Source organism: Rutilus rutilus (genome assembly GCF_951802725.1).
Source record: "Rutilus rutilus genome assembly, chromosome: 15".
Taxonomy (NCBI): domain Eukaryota; kingdom Metazoa; phylum Chordata; class Actinopteri; order Cypriniformes; family Leuciscidae; genus Rutilus; species Rutilus rutilus.
Genome location: NC_140220.1, coordinates 32810075 through 32835671, shown reverse-complemented (window position 1 = coordinate 32835671; position 25597 = coordinate 32810075). Strand labels below are relative to the sequence as shown.

At 38.4% G+C, this 25597-nt stretch overlaps 1 protein-coding gene across 5 annotated transcripts in view; it reads right to left on the bottom strand.

Moving 5' to 3' along the window:
* The window catches only part of nhsl1b (NHS-like 1b), a 114825-nt gene that overhangs the window by 28404 nt on the left and 60824 nt on the right, over positions 1–25597 (bottom strand). The window contains exon 1 of one of the 5 annotated variants that reach the window (XM_084433377.1): positions 19807–19909. The exons of the other annotated variants lie outside the window; for them this stretch is intronic. Coding sequence (XP_084289503.1) covers positions 19807–19906 — 100 coding nt within the window. The 5' untranslated portion in view covers positions 19907–19909. Of the gene's footprint in view, positions 1–19806; positions 19910–25597 lie in introns of those variants that run through there. 5 annotated transcript variants of the gene reach the window in all.

The window sequence follows — 25597 nt, the reverse complement described above, 5'->3', positions numbered from 1 at the left end:
GTCTAATGGTTAAAGCTAGGCTGAATAAAGCACACGTAACGTACAAGCTAACTGAGGGAGGAGAACCTTCAACAGACAACAAACGCCAGCACTGATGAGCTGAATAAAGTTCTGACAAAAAAGGAGGGATGCTCAAAGAAAAGAAAAATGATTCCCTTTGAAGTGGAGTCGTTCAGAAAGCCACACCTTGGTGAGAACACAGAAAAGCTGAGCATGAAAGAGAGATGCAATAAAACTAAATCCAAAGGGGGGTCAGAAAGGAAGGGGAAGCATTAGCTGTTGCGAGTAATGAGACGGCTTCTTTATGAATGAAAAATCACAGAAAATTTATTCAGATCACTAGTTAGTGTGGGGAAACTCCTATAGGGATTAGGTAAAAGCGCAATTTTCTCCCCCGAGCTTCACAAGTGTCTCTCTGAGGAAAGACCTTATATGAATGTTCATATAAAATGATCAAAAACGTTTTAAAAAGGTGTAAGAAGAAAAATTATAATCATTAGCCAGATTTAACCCTTTAAAACCGGATGTGTCGTCGACGACACAGCCAACCAAGCTGTATTCATGTCACTGTAACTCCGTTTGCACTATCAAAATAATTCAAATAGTTCCTGAAAGTAGACATCGTGCGCTTTCCGCCAATACACGGCTTATTACGGTAATGTCATGCTTTCCGTCTGTAAATGACAGCAGCGCGGGATGGAAGGATTTGAACAGAGAGATACGACGCGCGGCAGGTTAGAGTGTTTTGGATTGCATAAAATAATTAAAGAAACGAACAAATACATGGCGAAAGAAGAGTTAGACGGCAGAAGAGGGGATTGGGATGATTTTTAATGAAATTTGGGAGGCGGATGGCCGTTACTCTTTCACGTATCTAAGCATGTAGTGCGTGCATGTGTATGTGTGCGTGCCTATGAATGTGTGCATTTGTATGTGTGCGTGTATGAAAAAAAAGTGTCCTAAATGAAAACTGTGCAACCCAATGTCACAAAAAAGACTTGTATATATGTATTATAGTTCATTTTTCAACTTTAAAGTGTTAGTTTCTTTCGTTCATGATTTTTTCAGTTTTTTTCTAAATAAAAATCAGTACATTTATTCTCGTTTTTTTTATTTTTGTCTATTTAAATTCTATTTACAAACTCACCACACACAGTAACTGTGGTCAATAACTGTAATTTGTTGAAAGCTTATCTTTTTCTGAAAAAGATGACACCTTGCACATGAAGATAGCACATTGTTTTAGAATTTTACAGTAAAAAAATCTAATTATGTGAAAAACACCTATTTTAGCTTCAGTTCTAAAGGGTTAATAAATATATAAATACATTTTACTACCAGAAAACAACTTGCTTACAGTTGTATCCGCATATAATTTTAAACTGGGAGAGAGGAAATGATTTCAATGATTACTAATAATAAACCAAATGTAGTCCTACTATTGTGTGAATTTTTTATTTATTTATGCTTTCACTAATGTCCAATCAGCTTCCTACACCCCAGGAACAGTTATATTTGGCCTCTGTGTCTGTTTTCTTGTCTAAAAGAGAATAACCACCCTGGCTGGCTATAAATAAGACCAACAACAGTCTGTTTTCTAAACACAAACAGGCGTGCAATGGCCCGCAAGTTGCTTTTTTACAGGACACCAGGCGGGTAGCTGTTAATGTGTCCCCCTCACACACAGTCTTTTCAGCGAGTTTCCCTCTGAGGGGTTAGATCCGTTAGAGCCGTTTGTGTGGACACTAAGGCAGTTTTGTTCAGACATGGTGAGAGAGCCGTAATTCTGTCTGTTTTGTGGGGAGATTTAAGGGCTGACTGAAATTTATTCGTGCCTTTCTGTTTCAATACTATTAAAAGGGAATAGCCCATTTCTCTCCATTTAACATGATATACTCGTATAAAACATGATAAAGTTTCGGGTCGGTAAGACGTTTTAATACTTTTGAAAGAAGTCTCTTATGCTCAAACACGGCTGCATATTTGGTCAAACAAATACAGTAAAAACAGTAATAAAATATTATTAAAATTTAAAATAAATGTTTTCTATTGCTGAGATGCAAAGCTGAATTTTCAGCCTCATTACTCCAGTCTTCAGTGTCACATGATCCTTCAGAAATCATTCTAATATGTTGATTTGATGCTCAAGAAAAATGTTTTATTACACGTTAAAACTGTCATGCCACTTAATATTTTTGAGGAAACCATAATACATGTTTTTCAGGATTCTTTGATGATTATATTTGAAAATGATACATTTTTCAGTTTTCTTTGATGATTAGAAAGTTAAAAAGAGCAGCATTTATTTGAAATAGAAATCTTTTGTAACGTTTTCAATGTATTTACTCCCACTTTTGATCAATTCAATGCATCCTTGTTGAAAAAAAGTATCAAAGAGCATAGGTTTGACTCTAATAAAAATGCATACTTGAAATGCATGTTTAAAAACATCTGTCAAATGCATAAACATGTCCACGTGCCTGTGGACCCCATGCACAGCAGCTGTCTGAGGGGAGCCATTACTGAAGAAAAGCTTCAGTTTGAGCACCAGTCTCATGGCACCTCATCAGCTGAAGATGTTCCATTGCGATGACCTGCCAAAGTACACAAAGCTCTCTGTTTCCCTAATGCACAGAGTTCAGAGAATTAGATGAGGCAGAATGCATGGAAACAAGTGAAACTCACACACACCGGGGCGTCTAAGGACACATCAGACATGCACACACACCTTCGTCTAACGAAGTCTTCTGCAATATGGATTTGAGCGACAGGTCAAATAATTGGAAAGCAGTCTTTGTCTCAAGCCTTTTGTGCATTAAATGCAATAGGTGGAGATGCTGGCTCTAAAAGGTCATGGGGATAGTATGTCAATTTGATGCTTCAAAGACTGTGTGCTTGTCTCATCACATGATCAACCTCTAATGCAGCTCATTGAATTCATCAGGGTGGACAAGTCGCGTGTTCTGTCTAGTCCTGCTTAAATTAAAGATTGAGACAAAGACCGTCCTGCAAACGCACATGTGATATTTGCTTTGATATGTGGGGCAAATTCAATAACATTAAAGATCAAGACCATTCTTTGAAATAAAAGTGCGTTTGAAAAAGATGTCTGGCTGATAGTAATTAAAATTTTACAGTAGGATCATGTCATTAACCACAGTGTGCATTATAACTGATATACAGTATACATTAAATTTTCAAATGTTTTTGAAAGAAGTCTCTTATGCTCACCAAGGCTGTATATCAAAAACACAGTAAAACAGAAACATTGTGAAATATTATTTCAAATATTTGTCTGTGACATTATCCTTCAGAACTCATTCTAACATACTGATTTGATGTTTAAGAAATATTTCTTATGATTAGGGATGCACCGAAATGAAAATTATGGGTCAAAACCAAAAAATTCAGGATGTACTTGCCCGAAAACTGAAACTGAAAATAATAAATTAAAAATATAAATTTTGAAAATAGTTGTGATGCTTAATATTTTTTTTGGAATATATTATACATTTTTCAGTTTTCTTTGATTAGAAAGTTCAAAAGAACAGCATTTATTTGAAATATGAATTTTGTAAGAATATAAATGTCTACTATCACTTTTGAACCATTTAATGCATCGTTGCTGAATAAAAGTATTAATTTAATTTATAAAAACCTTACTGACCCCAACCTTTTGTATGGCAGTGTATATTTAAGAATAAAAGGGCACCTTAAGTTTTCAGGTTTGTCAGTATTAGCGCCAGCATTTGAATGGATCATAAGGGGTTGGTAAGGTTCTAGTCTGCATTAATGTAATGGATAAGTGAATCTAACCTGGCAAATGTTGCTCAGCCAATCAACACTGACCCTATAAGGGCGAGACGAAATCGAAGAGCGTCAAAAGCAATGAGCTGCAGGATGGCTAGGCCTGATTAGGAGACAATAAGCAGCATGGCGCTAGATTCCCCATAGAGCTCGTGATCATGATGAGGGGGGATCTCTGGGGACGGGGGGTAAATATGTGTGATTCCAATGGACTGGAGCAAAATGACCCATATTTGCCATTGCCACCATAGGCAGGAACCGGTAGTCGATGGAGAGAAATGGTGCGTGATTAAGTCACAGTCTGCATCCGGAGTTCAAACTTCATCAGATTCTGGACAAACCCCCGGGATTTGATAAACAACAAAAGGAATTTGCCAAGGGTAACAAAGCTCTTATAGGACACTTCAAACTGATAAAACTGGGAGAAAATGAGGAATATAACAGCCAATTAGTCAAATGCAACCATGTGAGGGATTTGCAACATTATTTTAGTCAGATTTCCACTGAGACTTCAGCCTCAGGGAGGAGATGGAGTCACTGTTGCTGTGGAAACAGGACGTGACGATGCCAGGATGCACCAACGGGACACCAATCTATCCCTTTTGTCATTAACACGAGAGAGCAGGGATTCAGAGCATAAATATGCTGCATTACTAACACACACACACACAGACAGACACACATTCACACACATAGGTAGAGACATATCTATAAAGAGGAAAATTGGGAGAGATAACAATTACGGATCAGTCCATAGAGACTCTTAATGGAAGCATGAGCATGGGGATGTGCAAATTAACAGGCTTTTAATAAGTAAGACAGCTGCCATGATAGTGCTGCAGATTTTCACTCCACATTAAAACACATAGTGCTTAATTTACCGACATTTAGCCATCTTGAAGCAGAGAAAATATACAAATAGGCATCTTTGAGGACACCTGGATTTGGAAAGACTCATTTCGTTAAGTGGCAAATTGACCCTCAAGTGCAAGCTCAAGGGTGAGGGGTTGTGTAAAGGGGGTTTGTATATCCAGTAATCCTATCCCACAAACCTGTCCTCTCTCTCTCTGAATTATGCAGGGAACGATGAAAGAAGGGGCTCGAAATCACTCAAATCTTCCCCTCCTCCTCCTCTCCTGTGTCCTATCAATATGATGAAGCGCCAGAGATGTTAAAAGAGAGTTCATTTCATATAGATCCTAAGACCACTTGTATAACCTGCCTCTCCCTCTGAGGAGTCCCAAAGGAGTCTGGGTAATTCACTGATCAAATATTGAACTTTAAAACGCTTCTGGGATTACCTTTGAGAGGGCCCACATATTTCTCTTTAACAACAAAAGCAATTCTCTGTATCCAAACAGGTGTGCATCTTTGCAACACCGAATGCAAATAGCAGTATGTTTAGTTGATGTAATTATAATAATTTCTTCACTGAATTCAGTACATAGTTGAAGCATTAAAAGTACTACAAATAAAACAAATAAAAACTACAACTTTTAATTAAAGCTATATAAAATATACAGTGCTATGCATACGTTTAGACACCCATGCTAAAGTTGACTAAAAAGAGGAATAAAAAATCATCTTTTGGAAATTGAACTTAATGCCTTAATTAAAAAAATGTGGAAAAATCCAACCTTTAAGGACACCAATTTTCTTTGTGAATGAATAATGTATCGTAAATAAATAAATGTTCTTCCTTAAAATACAGGGTGCATAAGTCTGGACACCCCTATGTTAAATTCCCATAGAGGCAGGCAGATTTTTATTTTTAAAGGCCAGTTACTTCATGGATCCCGGATACTATGCATCCTGATAAAGTTCCCTTGGCCTTTGGCCATGCCAGTCTCTAGGTATGGTGAAGGCTATGTGATGATGTGGGGCTATTTTAATTCCAAAGGCCAAGGGAACTTTATCAGGATGCATAGTATCCTGGATCCATGAAGTAACTGGCCTTTAAAAATAAAAATCTGCCTGCCTCTATGGGAATTTGGTGTCCTTACAGGTTGGATTTTTCCTAATTTTTTTTAATTAAGGCATTAAGTTCAATTTCCAAAATATGATTTTTTATTCCTCTTTTTAGTCAACTTTAGCATGGGTGTCTAAACGTATGCATAGCACTGTATATAAAACAGAAACTAATAAAAAATTACAAAAGTACATAAAATTACTAAATCTTAAATTAAAGCTAATTCAAAATATTAATAAACTGTATTAGTCTATAAATAAACAATAAAAAAATAAAAAAATAAAAAACACTGAATAATACATGTTGGAAAATGTCAATGACAATGTAAATAATAAAGTCAATGTTACGTTTAAAATGCCTTTCCAAAGGCGGAGGTGTCAAGAGGACTGTGAAACACTGTATAATCAGCGCCATCTAGTGGTTACAATAGGTTTGAACAAAACTTTCACTCTCCTCTAAATTGGTTCATTCTGCAAGTCAAGTTTCCAGCGCAGTCACTCTGTGTTCATTTCATGTTCGGCACATAAGAACAATACTTGTGAATTTGTGCAGACCAAGCAGCATTAAGGGAGCAACATTTAATAGGGCTCAAGTAGCATCCCATCTTCTGTCCACATCTTTGACACTCTCACTGCCTAAATCCTTCTATTCTCATTCTCTTCGTTCACAGCAAGTCTCTGAGGAGGCCACAGAGTTCTGGTGGAAATCTCTCCTCCCTATTCTCCATCATTACAGGACCACAACTCTCTCATCAGTTCAGAGCCAAATGATTAGAGGCCGTATCATTTAGACTCGCATTCAAAAATCCCATTTTTTTTATATGTAATTCCACAGTATTCCAGGGTAAGATCAAAGGTCTTTGAAAGGTCAAGCTTGGACTAAAACACTAAGTTTATAGACCATGTCATGTTGCTCTGTGACATATTCAAAGCATTTGTCACAGTTGACAGCAACTGATGTATATATCAGATATTGTCTATCTATACGCTGTCTGAACAAACCCGACTTCAACAGTGCAAACAATCAGTCCTAAAGATCACATGGTAAGAAACAAATCTGATTTGTGTGCAGTGTAAACAAAGCTAAAGAGCTTTTATGTGGCCAGATGAATAAAATGCTGGTCAACTGGCAGACCTATTTATCAGAGTTAATGAGACTTAATTAAAGATTGAGCTCAAGCTAAATCAGCTGCTGTTGATTCACCTGTCCGCTTCAAGATCACAAACACCTGCTGCGTCCCAATCCTGTTACTGAGGTGTGTGTGTGTGTGTGTGTCTTCAACACATGATATATAAATTGGAGACTTTTAACTGTAATACAACCTGACCTAGAACTGAATGGAAAGTGAATAATGGAAGACTGAATCAGATACACTGACAAATCAGTGCAAAAAAAAGAACAGGTTTGTGGGCCGGCCTGGCATTCACTGTATAAATGATGCAAAATAATTCACTTCAATTATCTCTAATGGTGGGTGAAAGTAGCCTGTCCCCGCCTTTTAACCCCTGTTGACCTTTCGTCTAATGTCATTTAGCACATTTAAGACATACGGCTTTGGGGAACCGATCAATTAATGTGCCGCCTGTCAGACCTCATGCTCTGAATCTGAGCCTCTGCTTAGAGATGACCTGCAACCTAATTACCTGACACCCTGCTCACAGAGGAAACGTACTGTAGTGTGCTGTGAGACGACTAACAGACCTGAAATAAGACACAGGTAGAGATGGATACAACAGTGTGGTTCAGTGTTTGTATCTGTGGAGAAAACCACAACACTGATCAGGGCTAAACAATGAGGAGTTTGGCTGCTGGCATGGGCACTGGCCCATTTAATATATATATATGTATACACACACACACACATAACATATTCACACATATTTATACATATATATATATATAAACACACATATATATTTTTACAATTTACAAAAAGTGATTTTTTCAGTTTTTCCATCTAGAAATTATACGGCTGCAATGTAACTCCATACAAGCTATTAATTCATACACATTTGCTGCAAAACATTACTGATTTTTTTTTCCCCAACCAGATCTAACAGATATTTTTAATATGATCACAAATCAGTCTCACAATTTTTACACAATGATTTTGAATTAACAATAACGTTTAGGTTTGCAAGGCATAAAAATGTGATCAATAAACGTAGGATAACAGTACTGGCCACACATTTTGATCAATAAGATTAAGATTTTATTAATTCCCAAGATTTTTTCCTATGCCTGGAAATCACTTTAACTCCAAATCCATAATTTGTTTTTTTTCTCCCTATTTCTACTCCGCAAACACCTGATGTCAAGCACTAAATAAGTCCAGCACTGGGTCTTAACCCCCAATCCCCTAAAGCGATTAATCCGCCAACCAAAACTTAATTACAGCTGCCATGATGGAACAGCAGGCCCAATTAGAACCTAAACTAAACCAAACAAGCCCGAAAGACTCAGTTAGACCCAGTCTTATCATGATGGAGAGGCACTAATGTGACAGAAGTGTATGCAGAGCAGGAGTGAGCCATTTTTTTTATCTCTCTCTCTCTCTCACACACACACACACACACACACACACACACACACACACACACACACACACACACACACACACACACACACACACACACACACACACACACACACAAACAATTACATTCCAGTCTCAACATGACAGTAGTGACCTCCTGTCACCCTCAATGATGAATAGACCACTCAAACATTTACATTTAAGATTTACAACTAAAAGAGTTAGTTCACCCAAAAATATCCATATCGGTGCCATTTCTTCAAAAAAAAAAAAAAAGAAAACATGGATTTACAATGAAAACTATGAAATAGAGTATAATAGAGACTTAAGGCTCTTTTGACTTGGCCACCATCTTCAAAAATCCTAGGAACATCCAGAAGACCCTAGCTACTGCATAGCAATGACATTATGTGAGACATATAGGCTACACAATGTAAAATTGTTTGTGCCATGAATGCCAAAATGCCTTTGTGCCATTTTATTTTACTTGTGTTTAACAATCTAGTAACCTAATAATGTAGGCTGGGGTTCCACCATTAATTCGCTACAATTTATTTATTAGCTCATTTATAAGGCTATTGAAGGGATACCCATAGATGTTTCTTAATTGTTAGTGGTGACCTGTCGTTTTGCGCTGTTTATTGTCCAATGTATGAAAATCATAAGTATGACTGGTTTAAAAAATAATATCTCACCTCAACAAGTCATACAGTTTTAGGTATCGCTCATGGCCATAGACACAGTGTTTAATACTTGGGGTTAGAGTTTGTTGTAACTCAAAGGGCCCTATTTTAACGATCTGAAACGCAAGTATCAAGCGCGAAACGCAAGTAACTTTGTGGGTGGGTCTCGGCGACGCAAATCTAAAATGGGTTGGTCTGAAGTAGCTTCATTATTCATAGGTGTGGTTTGGGCGTAATGTGAAATAAACCAATCAGAGCGACATCTCACATTCCATTTAAGAGCAGGCGTGCTTGTTCCATGGCAGATTCAGATTGCTATTATAAAGGCGGATTTGCCAGGAGCGGTTCACAGCCGAGGAGACCGACGTTCTTGTCAGGGCCGTAAAACACAGAGAAGAGACGTTGGGGATGGAGAAACCCACCCAAATTAGCTTCGGTTAAACAGGCGTATAATAATTTGGGTAAATGTGTAAGCTAGATTTATGCCTATTATGCCTGTCTTCGTGGACACAATAATGATTTCCCTCGTGTGTTAATATTTTTCCTTGTAATAATGTATGGTTTTCTAAACCTGCAAAATAGCACCAGGGAACGTTTGCGCTGGAACACGCCTCCTCTTTGCACTGAACCGCCCCCGGGAGCGCAAGTTAATTTCCTAATTTACCGACGTGCGTCTGTGGAGGGAAAAGTCCGCTGTGCACGGGTGCAAAATAGGAATGATACATGCGTCGGTGTAAGTCAATTGCGCTGGGTGCAAGATAGGGCCCTTGGGGTTAGAGTTTGTTGTAACCCTAAGTATGTAAGTACCACTAACAATTAAGAAACTCTTGTCATCTAAAAAACAAAAGCAGCAGTCTTCCACAATGATTGACAGCTCTCAGTCCTCCTCGAAAAACACAGGACACTGACCTCACACAGTGACACTTCTTTACAGTTGAGTAGCTCCACCTACTCTTAATGAGGGAGGGAAACATATGTTGAAAGAGGTGGGGGTGGGAGAAAGACAGAAAGAGAGAAAGGCAATGGGACAGAAAGAGAGGGAGAAGAAAAAAAGGAAAGGAGTAAGAGAATCCACCTGTCTTTAAGGAATGGTAACATAAGCAATGAGGTTTCTTTTGTCCCCGTCCTGCCATCAGCAGGGGTTATATGTGCATGCCTGAGGGGATTTGACGATTAACAAAGTGCCTTTGTCATGCTGCAGAACTGAACTGTAAGAGTTAGTTAGGCAGGGTAAAGACGAAGCCTTTTGTATTCACAATTCACAGCAAGGGGCTAAGGCTACCCACAATTCCTCACTGAGATTAAGGATACAAGGACCTCTGCAAACAATAGCAACGGACCAAAATAACTTCGGCCTCCTTAAGCAGGGGTCTGATGGTCATCAGGGCAGTCAGTCATCCTTAATCTGCCCTGAGGTGGCCGCTGGAGCCAGGATGAGCACGCTAATGATGCCAATACATGCTCTTATATTAGAGTCTCAAACGATGCTTAAAGCTACACTGTGTAGGATTTTCTCCCATCTAGCGGTGAAATTGTTTATGACTACCAACTGAATATTACTTTCTAGCCCCTCCCATTCCGAGGGCGTTTTAACTCCTACGGTGGCCGTATTATTTCAAATCTGCCGGCAGTCACGAGTAATCTCCCCCTCGCATTCGTCACGGTGCCACTGAGTGTAAAAACGCGAAAGGCGAAGCTTGAATTTCCAGGTTTGTCCCTCTTTGGCTAATGTATTTTCAAGATGGAGGCGCAACATGGCTGCCGCCATTCGAGCGACTCGCTCGTATGTATTCAAAATGGCAGATTCTACGCTTATGAGAATACTTGATTAGTTGGTGGAAGTAATTACACATTAATGAGCACATATCATTTTGAAAGAACAAAGTGTTTTTTTTTGCTAAGAATCAACTTAAAAAATTACACAGTGTAGCTTTAATTTCAAAGGTGATAAGTGAAAGTTGTAGAAACCAGACAGTTAATTGTGGTTTAAACTACTCTTTATTATCAGAACATGACAAACACAGGTGAACATCTCACAAATCTGAGGTAGAATATTCTTCGGCACATAATATCATATGTTTTGTCTCTTAGAAAAACACATTTGACAGTAGCATGAGTTGACAATAGCAGTAGCTTGAGTTAGGATGCAGATGTACATTTATGTTCATTAACAAAAACATTAACATTGTAAAAATTGAGACCTCATAAGGTCAAATTTAAATATCCTGCCTGTTTGAGTTAGGATTTTACTTTTTTACACCTCACTACCATGGTAAAATGTAACTAAATGGTTTTTGTTATGAAAAACCATAGCCTAATTTTTTATTGTATAAATACAAATATTATAGCTTAACAAAAAAATACTGTAATCATATTCCATTACTCCTTTAATACATGTCTAAATTAATAATATAATGACATTCAATATGAATATACCACATTTCTGCCATAATACCATGGTGCAGTTCAGGGGTGGACTGGCCATCTGGAGCACCGAGAGTTTTCCCGGTGAGACGCTGTACAATGTGGGCCGACCAGTTAGTGTTACTACAGTAAATCCATGGTAAATTATGGTGATTTGTAGATTGAAAAGCCTTCTAACTACCCTGGTAATCCAGAGTTCTCGCGAGAGCACAAGTTGAATTTGCTCAGCGAGTTACTCTGGTGTCGAGTAATGATGCTCATTAAATATGCCCCTTGATCTGAGCTGCACCAATCACATCGGGTTATCTGATATATTGCCAGAGGCGAGCTAAACAGATGACGACAGCGCTGTGACGTCGAAGTCATTGGTAAACATTGCAAGATGGCTATGGATGAACACCAGTTGTTTGAAACGGCTTTGGCCGCTACAATGAACGAGTTAGAGTTGGCTTTTTCTCTAAAAGAGGAACAGAAGACGCCGCTCGAATCGTTTCTTTGCAAGAAGGACGTTTTTGCTGTTTTTCCGATCGGATACGGTAAGAGTCTAATCTACCAGTTAGCTCCGCTGGTAGCTAAGCATATGGGGCTTGTTGTGATTGGTCGTAGTGTTATCCAATTGCGTGCAGTGAGATTTTCAAATGCATGCTTGGTGCCGCCCCTCGAGCTGGCCGAGTTTCATTAGTCGACGCCAGACCATTAATCTTTTAGCTTTAGGTCTGGATTTCCAGGCTACCTTCTAACTGGATCGATCATGGCACAATGTTTCTCCTGTCTGTCAGTGCTTTTCAGAATGTCAGCGCTTTCATCAGTTTATCACACTTTTGTTATAACTGTATCGAGGAAAATGATATTGCGCTAATTATCATTAGCGTTTCATCACCCAGCCCTACTCTGTAACACTTTATGGACAGTATTTTGCTCTGACTATCTACTGTACATCAGTCTCTCAGATTCTCCAGGGTATCCGTCTTCTATGATTTTCTCATCGCTTCTGCCAACAACGCATTTTGGCTCCGATTTCCAACTCCTCTGAGAAATGAATTTCTTTAAACATGTCTCATTATTCAGTGTCTGCTCCTGCCAGTTTCTGTCAGTCCCGAGAGGATATACAGAACAATTGACCAACCCCTGGCCACAATGCTTGAGCTCGGCTTAGCAGAGATCTGTGAAACACCTGCTCAGCGTCTTATACAGTAACCCTCCTTCACCCATGACAAGTGTCACAGAACAATACAAGTTTCAGAGAAAGAAAGAAAAATAACTGCGAAAAGAGAAGCAAGAGAGGAAAGAGAGAGAGAGAGTGAGTTTACACTTATATATACTAAGACTGTTAATTCAGCAGGGCATGACAGTAGAGTGCTAAACACAATGCAGAGCTGATCTATGGAGCATCTTGAGCTGTCACAATACATTAGCTCAGACCATCGGCTCTACAATCACACTAGAGCAACTTTAAAACTAAACTCTATAGACACTGAGCACCTTCCTTGAGAAGAAACAATTAGGCCACAACAGCCCATGCAGTAAATATTTTAAAATTAAATGTATATTTTTTAATACATTTGTTAAATCATTTATTACAAATGAAATACAAACAGTCTAAAGTAAACATGAGTCGAGTACTATTGTTGTTGCAATGTTGCGAGGGCGATGCTATGCAGCCCATCCAAATAAATTGCTAGGGTCTTATGGGTGGGTACCAGGTGGATGCTTAAAGGCTTAAATCTTTATATAAGTCTGCATGAAAATAAAATTTCTCTAAATGCATGTTATAGACCACCAACCGTGCATGTTGAATTTTTAAAGAATGTTTTGACCTTAAGTTATGTTTAATCAATGAAAGACTTCTCTCAGGTGATGTATGCAGGACTTCTCCAATCATCTAATCTGCGTAAATCCTAAAAAGCCTGCAAGCTTGCGTTCATCTGACTCCACTTTTGAGTTCAATGCTCACATCTCAGAATTCAATCAACAACCGATACATAGAATCAAACACTAAATCTTTTCCTTTTCCGTACACAAGAAAAGATCGCTACATCCGTTTCATTGTGACTTTAATGTGAGTCTATGGGATTTGATCATATTATCATTCACTATGCAGAAAACAGGCATAACGTATTGTGTTGAAGCTAGTATGTGAAGCTTTTTTTCCCAAACAAATGTTCTTTTTTTTGTAGTCACTGCCATACCCATTTATCTCTATACAGTATCAATCATACAGTATGTCTAAAACCTCCATTAAAGCCTTTTTTGTCGTTCTTATAACCTGCATTATAAAGTATCTCCATCTTTTATATCACACCTTCTCCTCCCTCTTCAATCTGAAGCCCATTCACACTCATTCATTGTTCCCCTCTTCACCTCTCCGTTCCCTTTCCTCCCCTTCACTGGTTTCATCAGATAATAATTGACTCGGTGAGGTGATGGGACGCTGTATCTGGGTCAGTTCTGTCCCTTCCATCAGAATCAGGAAAGATCAAGTCAGCTGTTTTCTATTGTCATGGGTTCCCATGGGCATCTGGGTCAGATCTCGTCTGTTTCTTATCATTCTACTGTATCTGAGCATCTGATATGACTCATTATAGACAATCAATACATGCTAACATATGCTTAAAGGGTTTAATCTAGACAACTAAACACTATGCATGATTAAAGACTCTTCGAAAATGGGCTTAAACAGCTCATACATCCACATCTATCAGCCTTTTGCACTTGACTTTTCCGGCACACTTAAAACTATAACCTTTAGAGTCGCTCATTGATTGATCGCATATATTGGTAAATCATGAATGGCCAACCGTCCATATGTGTGATGCTATGAAAGATCAATAAATGGCCTTCGGCGTGGATACTGAGTGAATGAAGCTAACCTTATTAAGGACAGGAAGAGAAGGGGCCCCCAAGGGGTCAAGCCAAAGATATTCAGTCACATCTCTAAAGGTCAAAGGTCACGAAGTCTTAACAGAACAATCTGTGCGCCGATTGGCTCAGACAAAAGCAGTCACACCAAAGACGATGACAGCGGACACGGCATGTTCTGACACAAGCGAGCACAGCCGCTAAAAGCAACGTAAATGGTGTTTGCAAAGACTTTTAAAAGTGCTGCCTAATCAGTTTTTGTATTCACATTTCTCAGGATATCTTCTTTTATGTTCCACAAAAGAAAGAAAGTCATACAAGAAGGGATGAGCTCTCTTTAAATAACCTTTTCAACGCATATTTTAGTGCTGTCACGTTGTCATTGGACTGTTATTTGGACGTTTCCATTCATATCAAACTAAACCAGCGACTAAATTCTCTAGAAACCTATTACAACATTCAAAACCATACGAACATTGCCTTATACTCACAGGGAAAGCAAGACAGAGAGTTCCTCCTGCAACAGGACTGAGAGCGTGTGAGTGTGTCCCCTTGTGATCCTTTGCCCTCCGCTCTTAGCATTGGTTTAGGGGTCCACAGTGATTCGGGTCTCTGATGGACCTTCGAGGCCAGCAGTCTGCGTCTGATGCCGCACTCGCTCCTGCTGCTGGGGGTCTGGGTTGGATCCAGGGCCGAAGACTGGAGCTGTGAGGGTGGAGTGTTGCCCATCTTGCAGGTGCAAAGGTTGGCATCCCGCTCTTGGAAGCAGCAGTCCACTACATGCGCGACAGAGAGGTGTTGAGCATATGTCAGCGTGCTGAAGGATCCTCAGGCCCGGAGCTGTCCTGGGGGGGGGCGGTCCTAGATTTGACCCCCCCTCCCTCTCACCCAATCCCTTCATCAGCCAACTTCAGATCTGTCCCCTGCCCTCCTGTCTTCAGTCCTGGGAGGGGGAGGGGGGCAGTGGGCGGGGCTTGATCTTTGCAGCACATGAGGGACTCTCAGTGGACCTCCAGAAGACAAAACCCTCTCCTCCTCTCCACACTCTTTTCTTTTGGTCTGCTTGAATGAGGCTGCTTGAATTGAATTGATTTGCGCAAACAAAAGCCGCAATCTGCAGAGTGTCAGATTTCACACTGGGTTGCATTTTTAAAACAAGCAAAAAAAAAATTATATGCTACCCTGTAAATTCGTCAACATCAAGAACTCGCAATTTAGAAAGTTTAAAATGTTAGATGGTCATTATTAAAAAATTATCAATTTTTTTTTTATCTTTTTGTTAAAAAAGTTTAAATGTTTGTTAAAATTGTTTAAATGTTCTTAGAACTGCTTAGTAAATATTAAGGGAACACTTTCCAATGAAGTCCCATTAGTTAATGCATTTTTAGGTCATGTTTGCTCTGATCATTTAATAATATTAACAGATAAAACTTTGGTTTTACTGATGTATTAGTAAATTAACATTAAAATTAATAAATGCTTTAGAAGTATTTTGTAATGTGGTTATTAACTAGTTAACAAATGGAACCTTACTGTAAAGTTTTAATTACCTTATTAAAATTATATATATAAAAAAATCATATATAATACAATATAAAATAATAAAACAAAACAATATTAAAATTAAATAACAAAACAAGCAAAAACGTTCTCTACTGATGTTTCAAGCAATGGCGGTTAGAGAGAGAGAGAAAAATAAACATTAATAAACTAGAAAACATCTCAAGCTGTTAACACAGACATCTTCATGTGTTACTTCAGACATTTTTGGGGGGATCTGATATTGGGTTATGTGAGAGAGCACAGTCGTGAAGCTATTGCTGATCTCTCCACCTCTCTGGATGCAAATGAGGGCGCACCGTCATCCTCTTTATCCCACCATCGTTTTGGTCAGTGTTTGGCTCCTCTTGCTCATCTCGGGTTAATCTCTTAACCCAGATTATCAGACAGACACACACAGTCACACAGATGCCCTCATTTACAGGTAATTAAGCCTAGATGCAAAAGCACACGCACCTCTCGCCAGCACAGAAACAGGTTGATGTCTATTGGCTTTTGGTAAACGTCAAACACAGAGCTAGCCTTCCACTGAATTACATATTATCTATACCAGATTCAGTCTGAAATTGCACATAAAACCACAAGTTCCTTATAAAACAGCCACCAAAGAGATATTCTTTCTTAAAACCGAGGCATACCTACGAAAAAGGGGAAAAAAAGAGCAAATAAAAAAAAGAGCAAATAAAAAAAAGAGTAATTTCCTTAGTCAAATTACATTTCCAGACAGAGACTCAGCAGAAAACCTAGCCAAAGAAAAAACTAATCAGACTTCCTGTACTATCAGAAGTGATTGAGTTCACTGCTATACAGTCCTACTGAGTGTTGTTTAATATGAGCGTTTAATCACGTGTGGTCGTGTGCTAATCTAAATACAATCTGATTAAAGTGAATTGTGTTGGGTGCTGCTAACCTGCTGAGACGGCAAATTGCTAGCTCTGGACAATCACAGTTTAGTGAACGGGACTGTTTACAAAGAGAGAAACAGCGCCCTCTAGCGGTGGATGGGATATTAAACTGCATTACGGTTGGGCAACAATAACCTGGTGAACCATTCAAGTATTAATATACACAACTTATTGTAATACTTAGCCTAACATCTGGCACAAACTGAAACTAACCCAAATACCCTGCCCTTTCAACAGTAACAGAAGTGTCACAACAAAAGCTCTACAGGAATTGTAAGAAAATATCAGATGTTCTTCAGAAACCGAATGTCATGAAATGTGAATGTCATGTGGCGTCTGAAGTAACATAGCACTTAGCATGCTGTAAAATGACCAGCAAGGAATGTGGCAGACAGTAAGCGTGAGAACTCCTCGTGGGGGTCAAAGTGTAGGCGATGTCAACCTGGGAGTCACAACCTCTCATATACCAGAAGCACAGGTGTGTGTAGCATTGCAGGATCGAGGAGGTCATGGAGGGTAATAACCAAAACAGAATCAAGGTTAACAAGAACAACAACAACACACTGCAACTCAAGTGTTTTGTTTTTGCAACCTTGTTAAATGTTCTCATAGGTGAAGATATTTTTGGTTATTTTGTGATATTTTAAGATGTATTTGGTCAAAAAAGAAGCCTGATGTCTGATTTACGTATAACTGCGGTTTTTCTGATCATCTATTAAGGTTTCCTGTCATCATAGGCAGATGGAACAATTTAGTCAATTAAAACCAAAATAAAACCAAAGTTAAAACTAGTAATTTCCCAGAGATACAAAATAAACAAAACACTATTAATAAAAAGAAATAAAAAATATTCATGAATAATTGAAACTAAATCGGACCAACTAGCGGCGGTGGTGCATGTGACCGTCTAAAATGTTGTTTTGCTTCACATGGCTGCTATAATTGTCTTACATGTCTTAGCACTAGTTTATATATAGGTTAACTCTGAACTTAGGGGTTATGTAGGTCTCCCATGCATAGCTACAGGGTCTCAGTTGTATATCTAAACAATGAACAACTCGCATACATGGCTAAAGCTACACAAACAAACTCTACACACATGTCCTCACTGACGCTGCGTACTTCATACTGATGAACACTACATCTGGTTTAACTGGCTTGAGTAAGTGCCAGTTAAATCTGAAATCTATTCAAATTTCCCAGTCAGAATTCTGTTCCTTCATTTTGCAGTAAAATAGAAGAAAGCCAAACATCTATTTATTAATCAATCTGGCCAGACCACATTTTCAAACTTCATAAAAAAGAAAAAGAAAGAAATCCAGTAAATTGGCATGGAGGCAGCATCTTGGGTCAAATCAAAGGTTATGCAAAAAACAAACCTGCGTCTTTCTCTAATGAGGCAGATTTACTGCTTGATCTGCTCTTCCATCTGAAAATTCACTCATCGTTAAAAGTCTGCAGAAGTAGGGCAACATTTAAGTTCAGAAATCGTTGCATGCCAGAAAATTATATTGGTGTATGCCAGAAAAAAACAAACATCAATTGCCAATAGTTGATCAAATGTAAATAAGGTAAAAATTATAAATAATGAGCTGCAGTCAAGCCCTGAAAAGTGAAGCCAAAACGTCTCGATCGCCCCCCGGTGACTGGTCCTAGTATAGGTCATAAGCCCCGCCTCCCCGTGTTATTCAACGGGACGTGAGACCAACTAAACAATTAAATTACTTTTTTCCAAAGGTGGTTTCTTTCATTTGCTGTCGTTTTTATCACGCTGAGTTAAGTTCAAGTGTCTGTTTTTAAAATAAGTTGGTTTGTAGCTAGTTACGTGATGCTATAAAAACGGTGGTGTAACGTCATGATTGACAGCTGTGATTGACAGGTTGTCTGAGCGAAGTAGTCACTGAAGCACCAACGGACATTTTTTTCGGGATCTTCGGAGGACTGAGGAGATTGTATTTACTTTATTTTAACAAGCCTCTTGTCGTACTGCAATCAATTTTTAAAAAAGTGCACTCAGGGAGAGTGACGGCGGAGCATTGATTTCGCGGCTTTACTTCCTGCTCACTACTGCGCAGGTCTGGTCCCGAGATCGCTACTGCGCAGACTCAAGTTCCAAGATGTCAGCGCCATATCGCGACACTGGCGGCTTCAGTTCTCACCAATAGAAGAGAGCGAAGGGGCGTCGTCCATCTTTTTTTACAGTCTGTGGTTGCAGTATGATCTAGTAATATATTATTATCATTTTTTAATTATCAAGTACAGGGATATATCCCTCTACTTAATAATTACAAATATTTTGATATATGCTTAATCCTTTTAAACTAGTAGTCATGACTAAATGAATTGTTGACAAAACAACAATAGAACAACTATTCAAACTAATTATTTGATGTTGGAAAATCTTAATTTAATAACATACAAAAGTATTCCTCAATAGTTTTTGTTTTGTTTTTTAGGTGACAGCAGACGCAACATAATGCAAAAGGGGAGTTTGCCATAAAAATGATCTAGTACTGCTCTAAAAAAAATCATTTACATCTGACTTAATAATGCTGAAAATATCATACAGAGGGAGAAAGAAAAACAAAGAGAGCGCCAGGGAACAAGAAAACGTGAGGTATGTGGGCGAACACACTTTTGATGTCCACAGCACACGGGCCAGAACTCTGCCACGACACATGTCTGCAGCAACTGTGCCTTCAACAGCTGACTAGCACACACTCGTAACCATTTACACAGATTCAGCCACTCCAACAAACAACAAAACCACAAACAAGATGTAATTGAATTCTTATACTTCAATATATATCAACATGAAAATAAAAAAGGGCAAATTGCTACAGAAAAAGGGAAGGAAAAGGGACAAACAAAGGAAACAGAAAGAGAGGAAATCCCAAAGCAAGAAGAGATTTTACCAAACCACAAAAACCCTCCTTCCCCTTTAATATCAAGCAAAGATCCCCCTACTGTCAATCATTCTCTTAAACACACACACACACACACACACGTGGACACATACAACAAAACACAGCATAGATGCAGACACACATACAAATGTCCCACCTTCCAGGCATGACATGGCCATCAGATGTCCATCAGAGATTCCTGGAGATATCAATCCCACACCCGTGAGCGAGCCCGTATCCAGACTCACAGGGAACATACTGTATGCAAACTCACGGACACTCCCTCTCTGTCACTCTCTCTCTCTCTCTCCGGCTCTCTCGTTCTCACACCACAAACACTCCCCCCTTTCCCATCATCTCTTCCTTGTTTATCTCACTCCCTTGCCTTTTTCTTGCTCAATCTTTCTCTGCATTTTCCACTTTCAAAGACATGTATGGACACGCAGGGCACATTGTTGTTTAAAAAAATAACCGTAACTGTTGCGCCACACATCTGAACACGTGCCCCGACGATAGCATGCGAAAAGCAGTCAAATGAGTAAGTTTCTGCAGTATGTCTGCAGTATTTAGGGTGAGGTATTGACACCGATATCACAAATCGAGTTGATTCTGATTCACAATTTGATCCAAAATTCACAATTCAGATCCGATCCAGATTCTTTTGGATATTTTTTTTTTTAGAACCTGTGATACTTTTTTCAGGGTTCATTGATGAATAAAAAGTTAAAAAGAACAGCATTTATTCAAAATAGAAATCTTTTCTAACAATATAAGTCTTTACTATCACTTTTTATCAATTTAACACATCCCTGCTGTTCTTTTTTAAAACTTTTTATTCATCAAAGAATCCTGAAAAAAGTATCAGATTATTCAAAAAAATATTAAGCAGCACAACTGTCTCCAAGATTGACAATAAATCAGCATATTAGAATGATTTCTGAAGGGATCATATCATATGACTCTGAAGACTGGAGTAATGGCTGATGAAAACTAAATTATGTTATTATTAATATAATATTATGCTGCTACTCCAGTTTATTGTTGAAATATAAACATTTAAATGGTGGCCGTCATAAAAATTTATGACAGATTTATTCAAACATAAGACATAACTCACAGGTGATTTATTTCAACATCCCTTCTGTGGTTCAATCATGTCACATGTGTTATTATAACTAGTAAAGAGGAAGAGATGATCACGTGCGCTTCATGCAGCCGCTTGAACTGACAGAAATCTGTAACGCTACATTAAAGAGTGCCAAAATTACATTTGAATATGAAAGATTGGACTTTTTTTCTTATCAGAAGCGTGATTATAATAGCGATTATTGGGTGGGAGTTGTAATAATGTTTAGTGAAGCTTTATTCACGCATCAGAAGATTAACAACAGCACAGACTAAAAGATCAATCTTTGGACTTCAGAATTGATTTCAGATCATCAAAATGAGAAATACTGTCAACCCAACCCTGATGTTCTATCAGTATTCATAGAACAGTATGCAAAAAAAAAAAAAAAAAAAAACCCTGCTGACCTACTTTTTAAGCAAGTCTCCAATAGATATTTGACCATCCTGAGGTCATAAAAGAGAAAAATTGTCATTACACATTCAGACAGTACAAAATTTGGAACTCAATTTTGCTCGCACAATAATAATTCATGTCCTGTTAAAAGCAAATACAAACACTCTACAGCACAGTGTCAGTAACACACACCTACACAAGCACGTGTGTGCATTTGTAAATGTTTTCGGACGGTCAGCAGTTCCAGGACAGAGGAGGGCTCAGGCTTTCCCTCTTTTTGAACTGTGCTCTGATAAACCACAATCACTTAATCCCTCGTAACACTGTGTTGCTGTGTTATCAAAACCAGCAACAGCTTAACAGCTGTCCTGGCTGGCCATTTCAGCATCAACCCCCTTCACAGACAGTCCTGTTTGTTTGCGATTGTGTGCCAAATACATGTGGTTTTATGGAGATCTTTCACTGCTCTAAGCGATGTGCTTACATGCCAGCTGCATGTGCCACAATCAGCTTAACTGCACATTTATGGATGGATGCAGCTTAGACTCTGGTCATTTACAGGAGCGGACACTATAAGGCAGCGGTCCCCAACATTTTTTTGCGCCACGGACCGGTTTAATATCAGACAATATTTTCACGGACCGGCCTTTAAGGTGTGACGGATAAATACAACAAAATAAAATGATACGACCGGCATAAAAACTGGGGTATTTTTTTTAAATATAATAATAAACGTGAATCCAATGTGTAGGCCTACTCGCAACTTTATTAGCAGCGTCCTCGTAACATCGCGCCTAAAGACAACTGAGATAGGGCCCTATGATTTCCGTGATGCGGAAAACGCGGACGGAATCACGGAATTTACACATGAAAACGGAATTCTCTTATACGCACGGAATTTGCATATATTTTGTTGACATATTAAATAAATTTTTTTAATTTTTTTTTTAAGTTTAAAGGTCTCTACCTAAACCCAGAGCCATATAGAGAGACATATGTCAATAAAGTTAATATACAGTGATGCAAACAGCGCGCTTTTCAGTATGCGCGCACGCGTGAACCACTAGTGTTTCTTCTTGCTGCGTATCTTTTACCGTCTACTATGGCAAGGATCTCCGTGGCCTGATTGGAGGTAAAGTAGCACGTCAAGGGGCCGTTCACATGTCGTGTATTTTGCGCGCTCACGTTCGTTATTTCAAATGTAGGCGTGCGGCAAGCGCGCTCATAATTGAAGCGGCGCGCTAATTTTTTCCAGGCGCAGCGAGATGAAAACGCCCCAACTTTTCAGAATGCCGCAAGCGCACCGCAGTTCATGTGACAAGAACCAACGTACAGTATCAACTTCACCCTTTCCATAACAACATTGAAAGCTCAGTCAACATAAAGGATGGGGGTGCACCACAAACACTACAGGTGTTTTTCTCTTCTCCGTAAATAAATCTTGTAGCAGAGCTACAGCAAGCGTTTTTCGGTGGTGGAAATCTATTAGCTACTAAAACTTCTTTGTGGTTGTGGAGAGCACAGAGCATGGTTGCATAAAAATCGGACCGAATTTTACTAATAATTAAAGATAAGCTAATATGCATTGTGTTTGTAAATGTCAGTAATTTATCTTTTTTGACTCATTCTTTTTATAAAAATTATTTAAAGGCTTAAATATGTGAGGTTTATATTTTTATAAAACATTCTTTGTGAAAAATTATTTAAAGGCTTAAATATGTGAGGTTTATATTTTTATAAAACATTCTTTGTGAAAAATTATTTAAAGGCTAATTTAATCTTTAATTTAATATTCATCAATCCTACCTTTTAATTGTTACCTTCATGTTACTGTTATTTTTGGCCAGAGATTTGTTAAAGGTTTGGCTGAATTTTGGAGAATTTTGAATGTGCTTTGCTGAATATATTAACAATTTAAAAAAAAAAAAAGCTGAATTGTGAGTTTGTGTAACTGAATTTTTAAAGGTCAATACTACTTAGAAGTGAAAAGAAAACAAGCAAATCCGAAAAATCCGAAAGGGCTAAAAATAAATCCGAAAAAACGGAATTTGAAAAAAAATAAAACGGAATTTGAGAAAAAATAAAACGGATTTCATAGGGCCCTACTGAGAAAGCCTGAACACAAACAAAATGCAAAGAAAAAAATCTCCATGTTTTGGTGCTGATGCGTTCATGTAACATGTAAGGGTGGCGCTGCCAATAAAGCACCTAAAAGCTGTCACAAAGAACTGGCAAAATTAATGAGTCTGAATATGTAAAATATAGCAGGAGACATTTTAATTGTTTACTAATAAACAGGTGTTTTCTGTGTCAGTGTCGGCTGCAAAGATGAAGTTGACGATGCTGACTCGCGATCCTCGCAGTAGTGAACGCGCCAGAGAGAAATGCACATTTCATACGAATTACATAAAAAACAGTCAGTTTTCTTTCGTTTTGAATTGTTCAGTTTAAAAGTAGACATTTCAAGCTTTCTATATATGTCTCAGGCCTGTGAGGCAAGTAGGCTACCTTATACGCTGAGATTCGGTTCATTTATGAGACGAGCTCCAGTTCACGCGCCGGCGCCTCCGTGTCGTGATTATCTATTTTCGAATATATTTACTTCTTATTTATTAAATCCAGGTAATTGGTTGATGAAACATTGATTAAAATTAAGATACAATTAATACAAAACAAAATTAAATTTAAAGACAGGCTTTGTGCTTTCTGTTTGAGGAAGTTTTAAAGCAGTCTTTTAGTGCCACTTTCAGAGCGCTCACGTCCGTAACGGAGAACTGTCCCGTCTGTAACATTTTTTTTTTTTTTTGTGTGAAATACATTTCTAAATAATGCGACTTAGGCTATTATGTTGCCCTCAGGGAGGAGGTTCAGATCCTTCAAAAGCAAGACCAACAGGCTGAGAAATAGTTTCTTCCCCTGGGCAGTCAGAACTTTAAATGAAGCAGACCACTGTCTGACTTTGCATTCTCACAGTCGTTCTGTTGTGTGTCTGCACGCGTGTTTCAATGATTTTTAACAATGATGCTGCTACTGTTGTTTATTTAATTTTCTTTTTATTTATTAACTCCTTTACATGTTTTTATCGTAGATGATGATATTGCACCTGGGTGGCCCTGTTTGCAAATTTCGTTGTGCAGGAGACTGTCCAATGACAAATAAAACTCTTGAATCTTGAATCTATATGTTTTTTCTTCTTTATGACGCATTTTTAGGCCTATAGTCCGGAAAATACATTAAGTTATTTATTCTTTCTGTGCGGCCCGGTACCAAATGTCCCGCGGACCGGTAACGGGGGTGCGGATCGGGGGTTGGGGACCCCTGCTATAAGTTACAGGTTTGATCACTATCATCATCATTAAGAAGAGCAGAGGGGCCAAAAGGAAATGACATCAGGTGGACTCAAAGCAAATTAGTGAGCACTGAAATGGTACCTATGAGGGTTCATTGATTTCCAATGGAAATGTCAAATGACCTAGACACAGAACAGACAAAAAAAAAAAAAAACTGACATGGTTGGGGACAGAGACAACTGATGAGCTAAGAAAAAGGAGTCTCATTCGGGGTGGAAAAGTATGTTCAATTGCATTTACTATTAAATTTATACATGAGGTTTAGCTGAAACTTCTCTCCAATGGTAAGAATTGACAGTGCAAAGACTAATGATGAAAGCAGCTAATGAGCTAAATAGTGACGAACAGCGATGTAAACCACTTTGGTAGGTGACAACAACAGAGTTTGGAAAGAGGAAAAATCAATGCTCACTAAAAGCCCAAACACACCGCAAACAGTTCGAATAAGTCCTACAGGCATGAATGAGAAATATTTGTATGTGTATCTGTGGAACTGTAAAGAGACCATGAATAAATATATGTCATTTGTCACTGTGACTGTGATGATCTTGTTCACGCATGCATGTTGTATTTTGGTACGTTATTCAATTACATGCTCTATTAATAGTTTGTATTGATGTGTGCCAGTAGTATATATACACCCTATTGTAAAAGACTGGGTCAACATTATCAATTGTAATACTAGCTAATGTAAACTAGCTAACAAAAACTTTCCTTAAGTGTAGAAATGTACACAAAGAAATTGTATGACGAAAGAACAATTTCTGCACCATATTAAAAGGTAAATCATTTCTTAAATTCCTAATTACAATTTGAGGGGTGGTTCAAGTCAGCAAGTCATTTTTATGATAATTCCAATAGTGTGAGAAAGAAGAAAGAAATTAGCACACTGAAGAAGGAGCACAATTATGATGTTTAGCTGGCTCTTATTTATCTTTGTAAACAAAAGACCAAAAAAGCACATTAAAATTGCTTGTAAAAAAAAGTAAATGTGTAATACTGACACCTAGTGGCGTGCCATCACCCTAAAGTAAACGCCTTTTCAGTTACCAATGCCATTGCAGAAGCTTATTTGC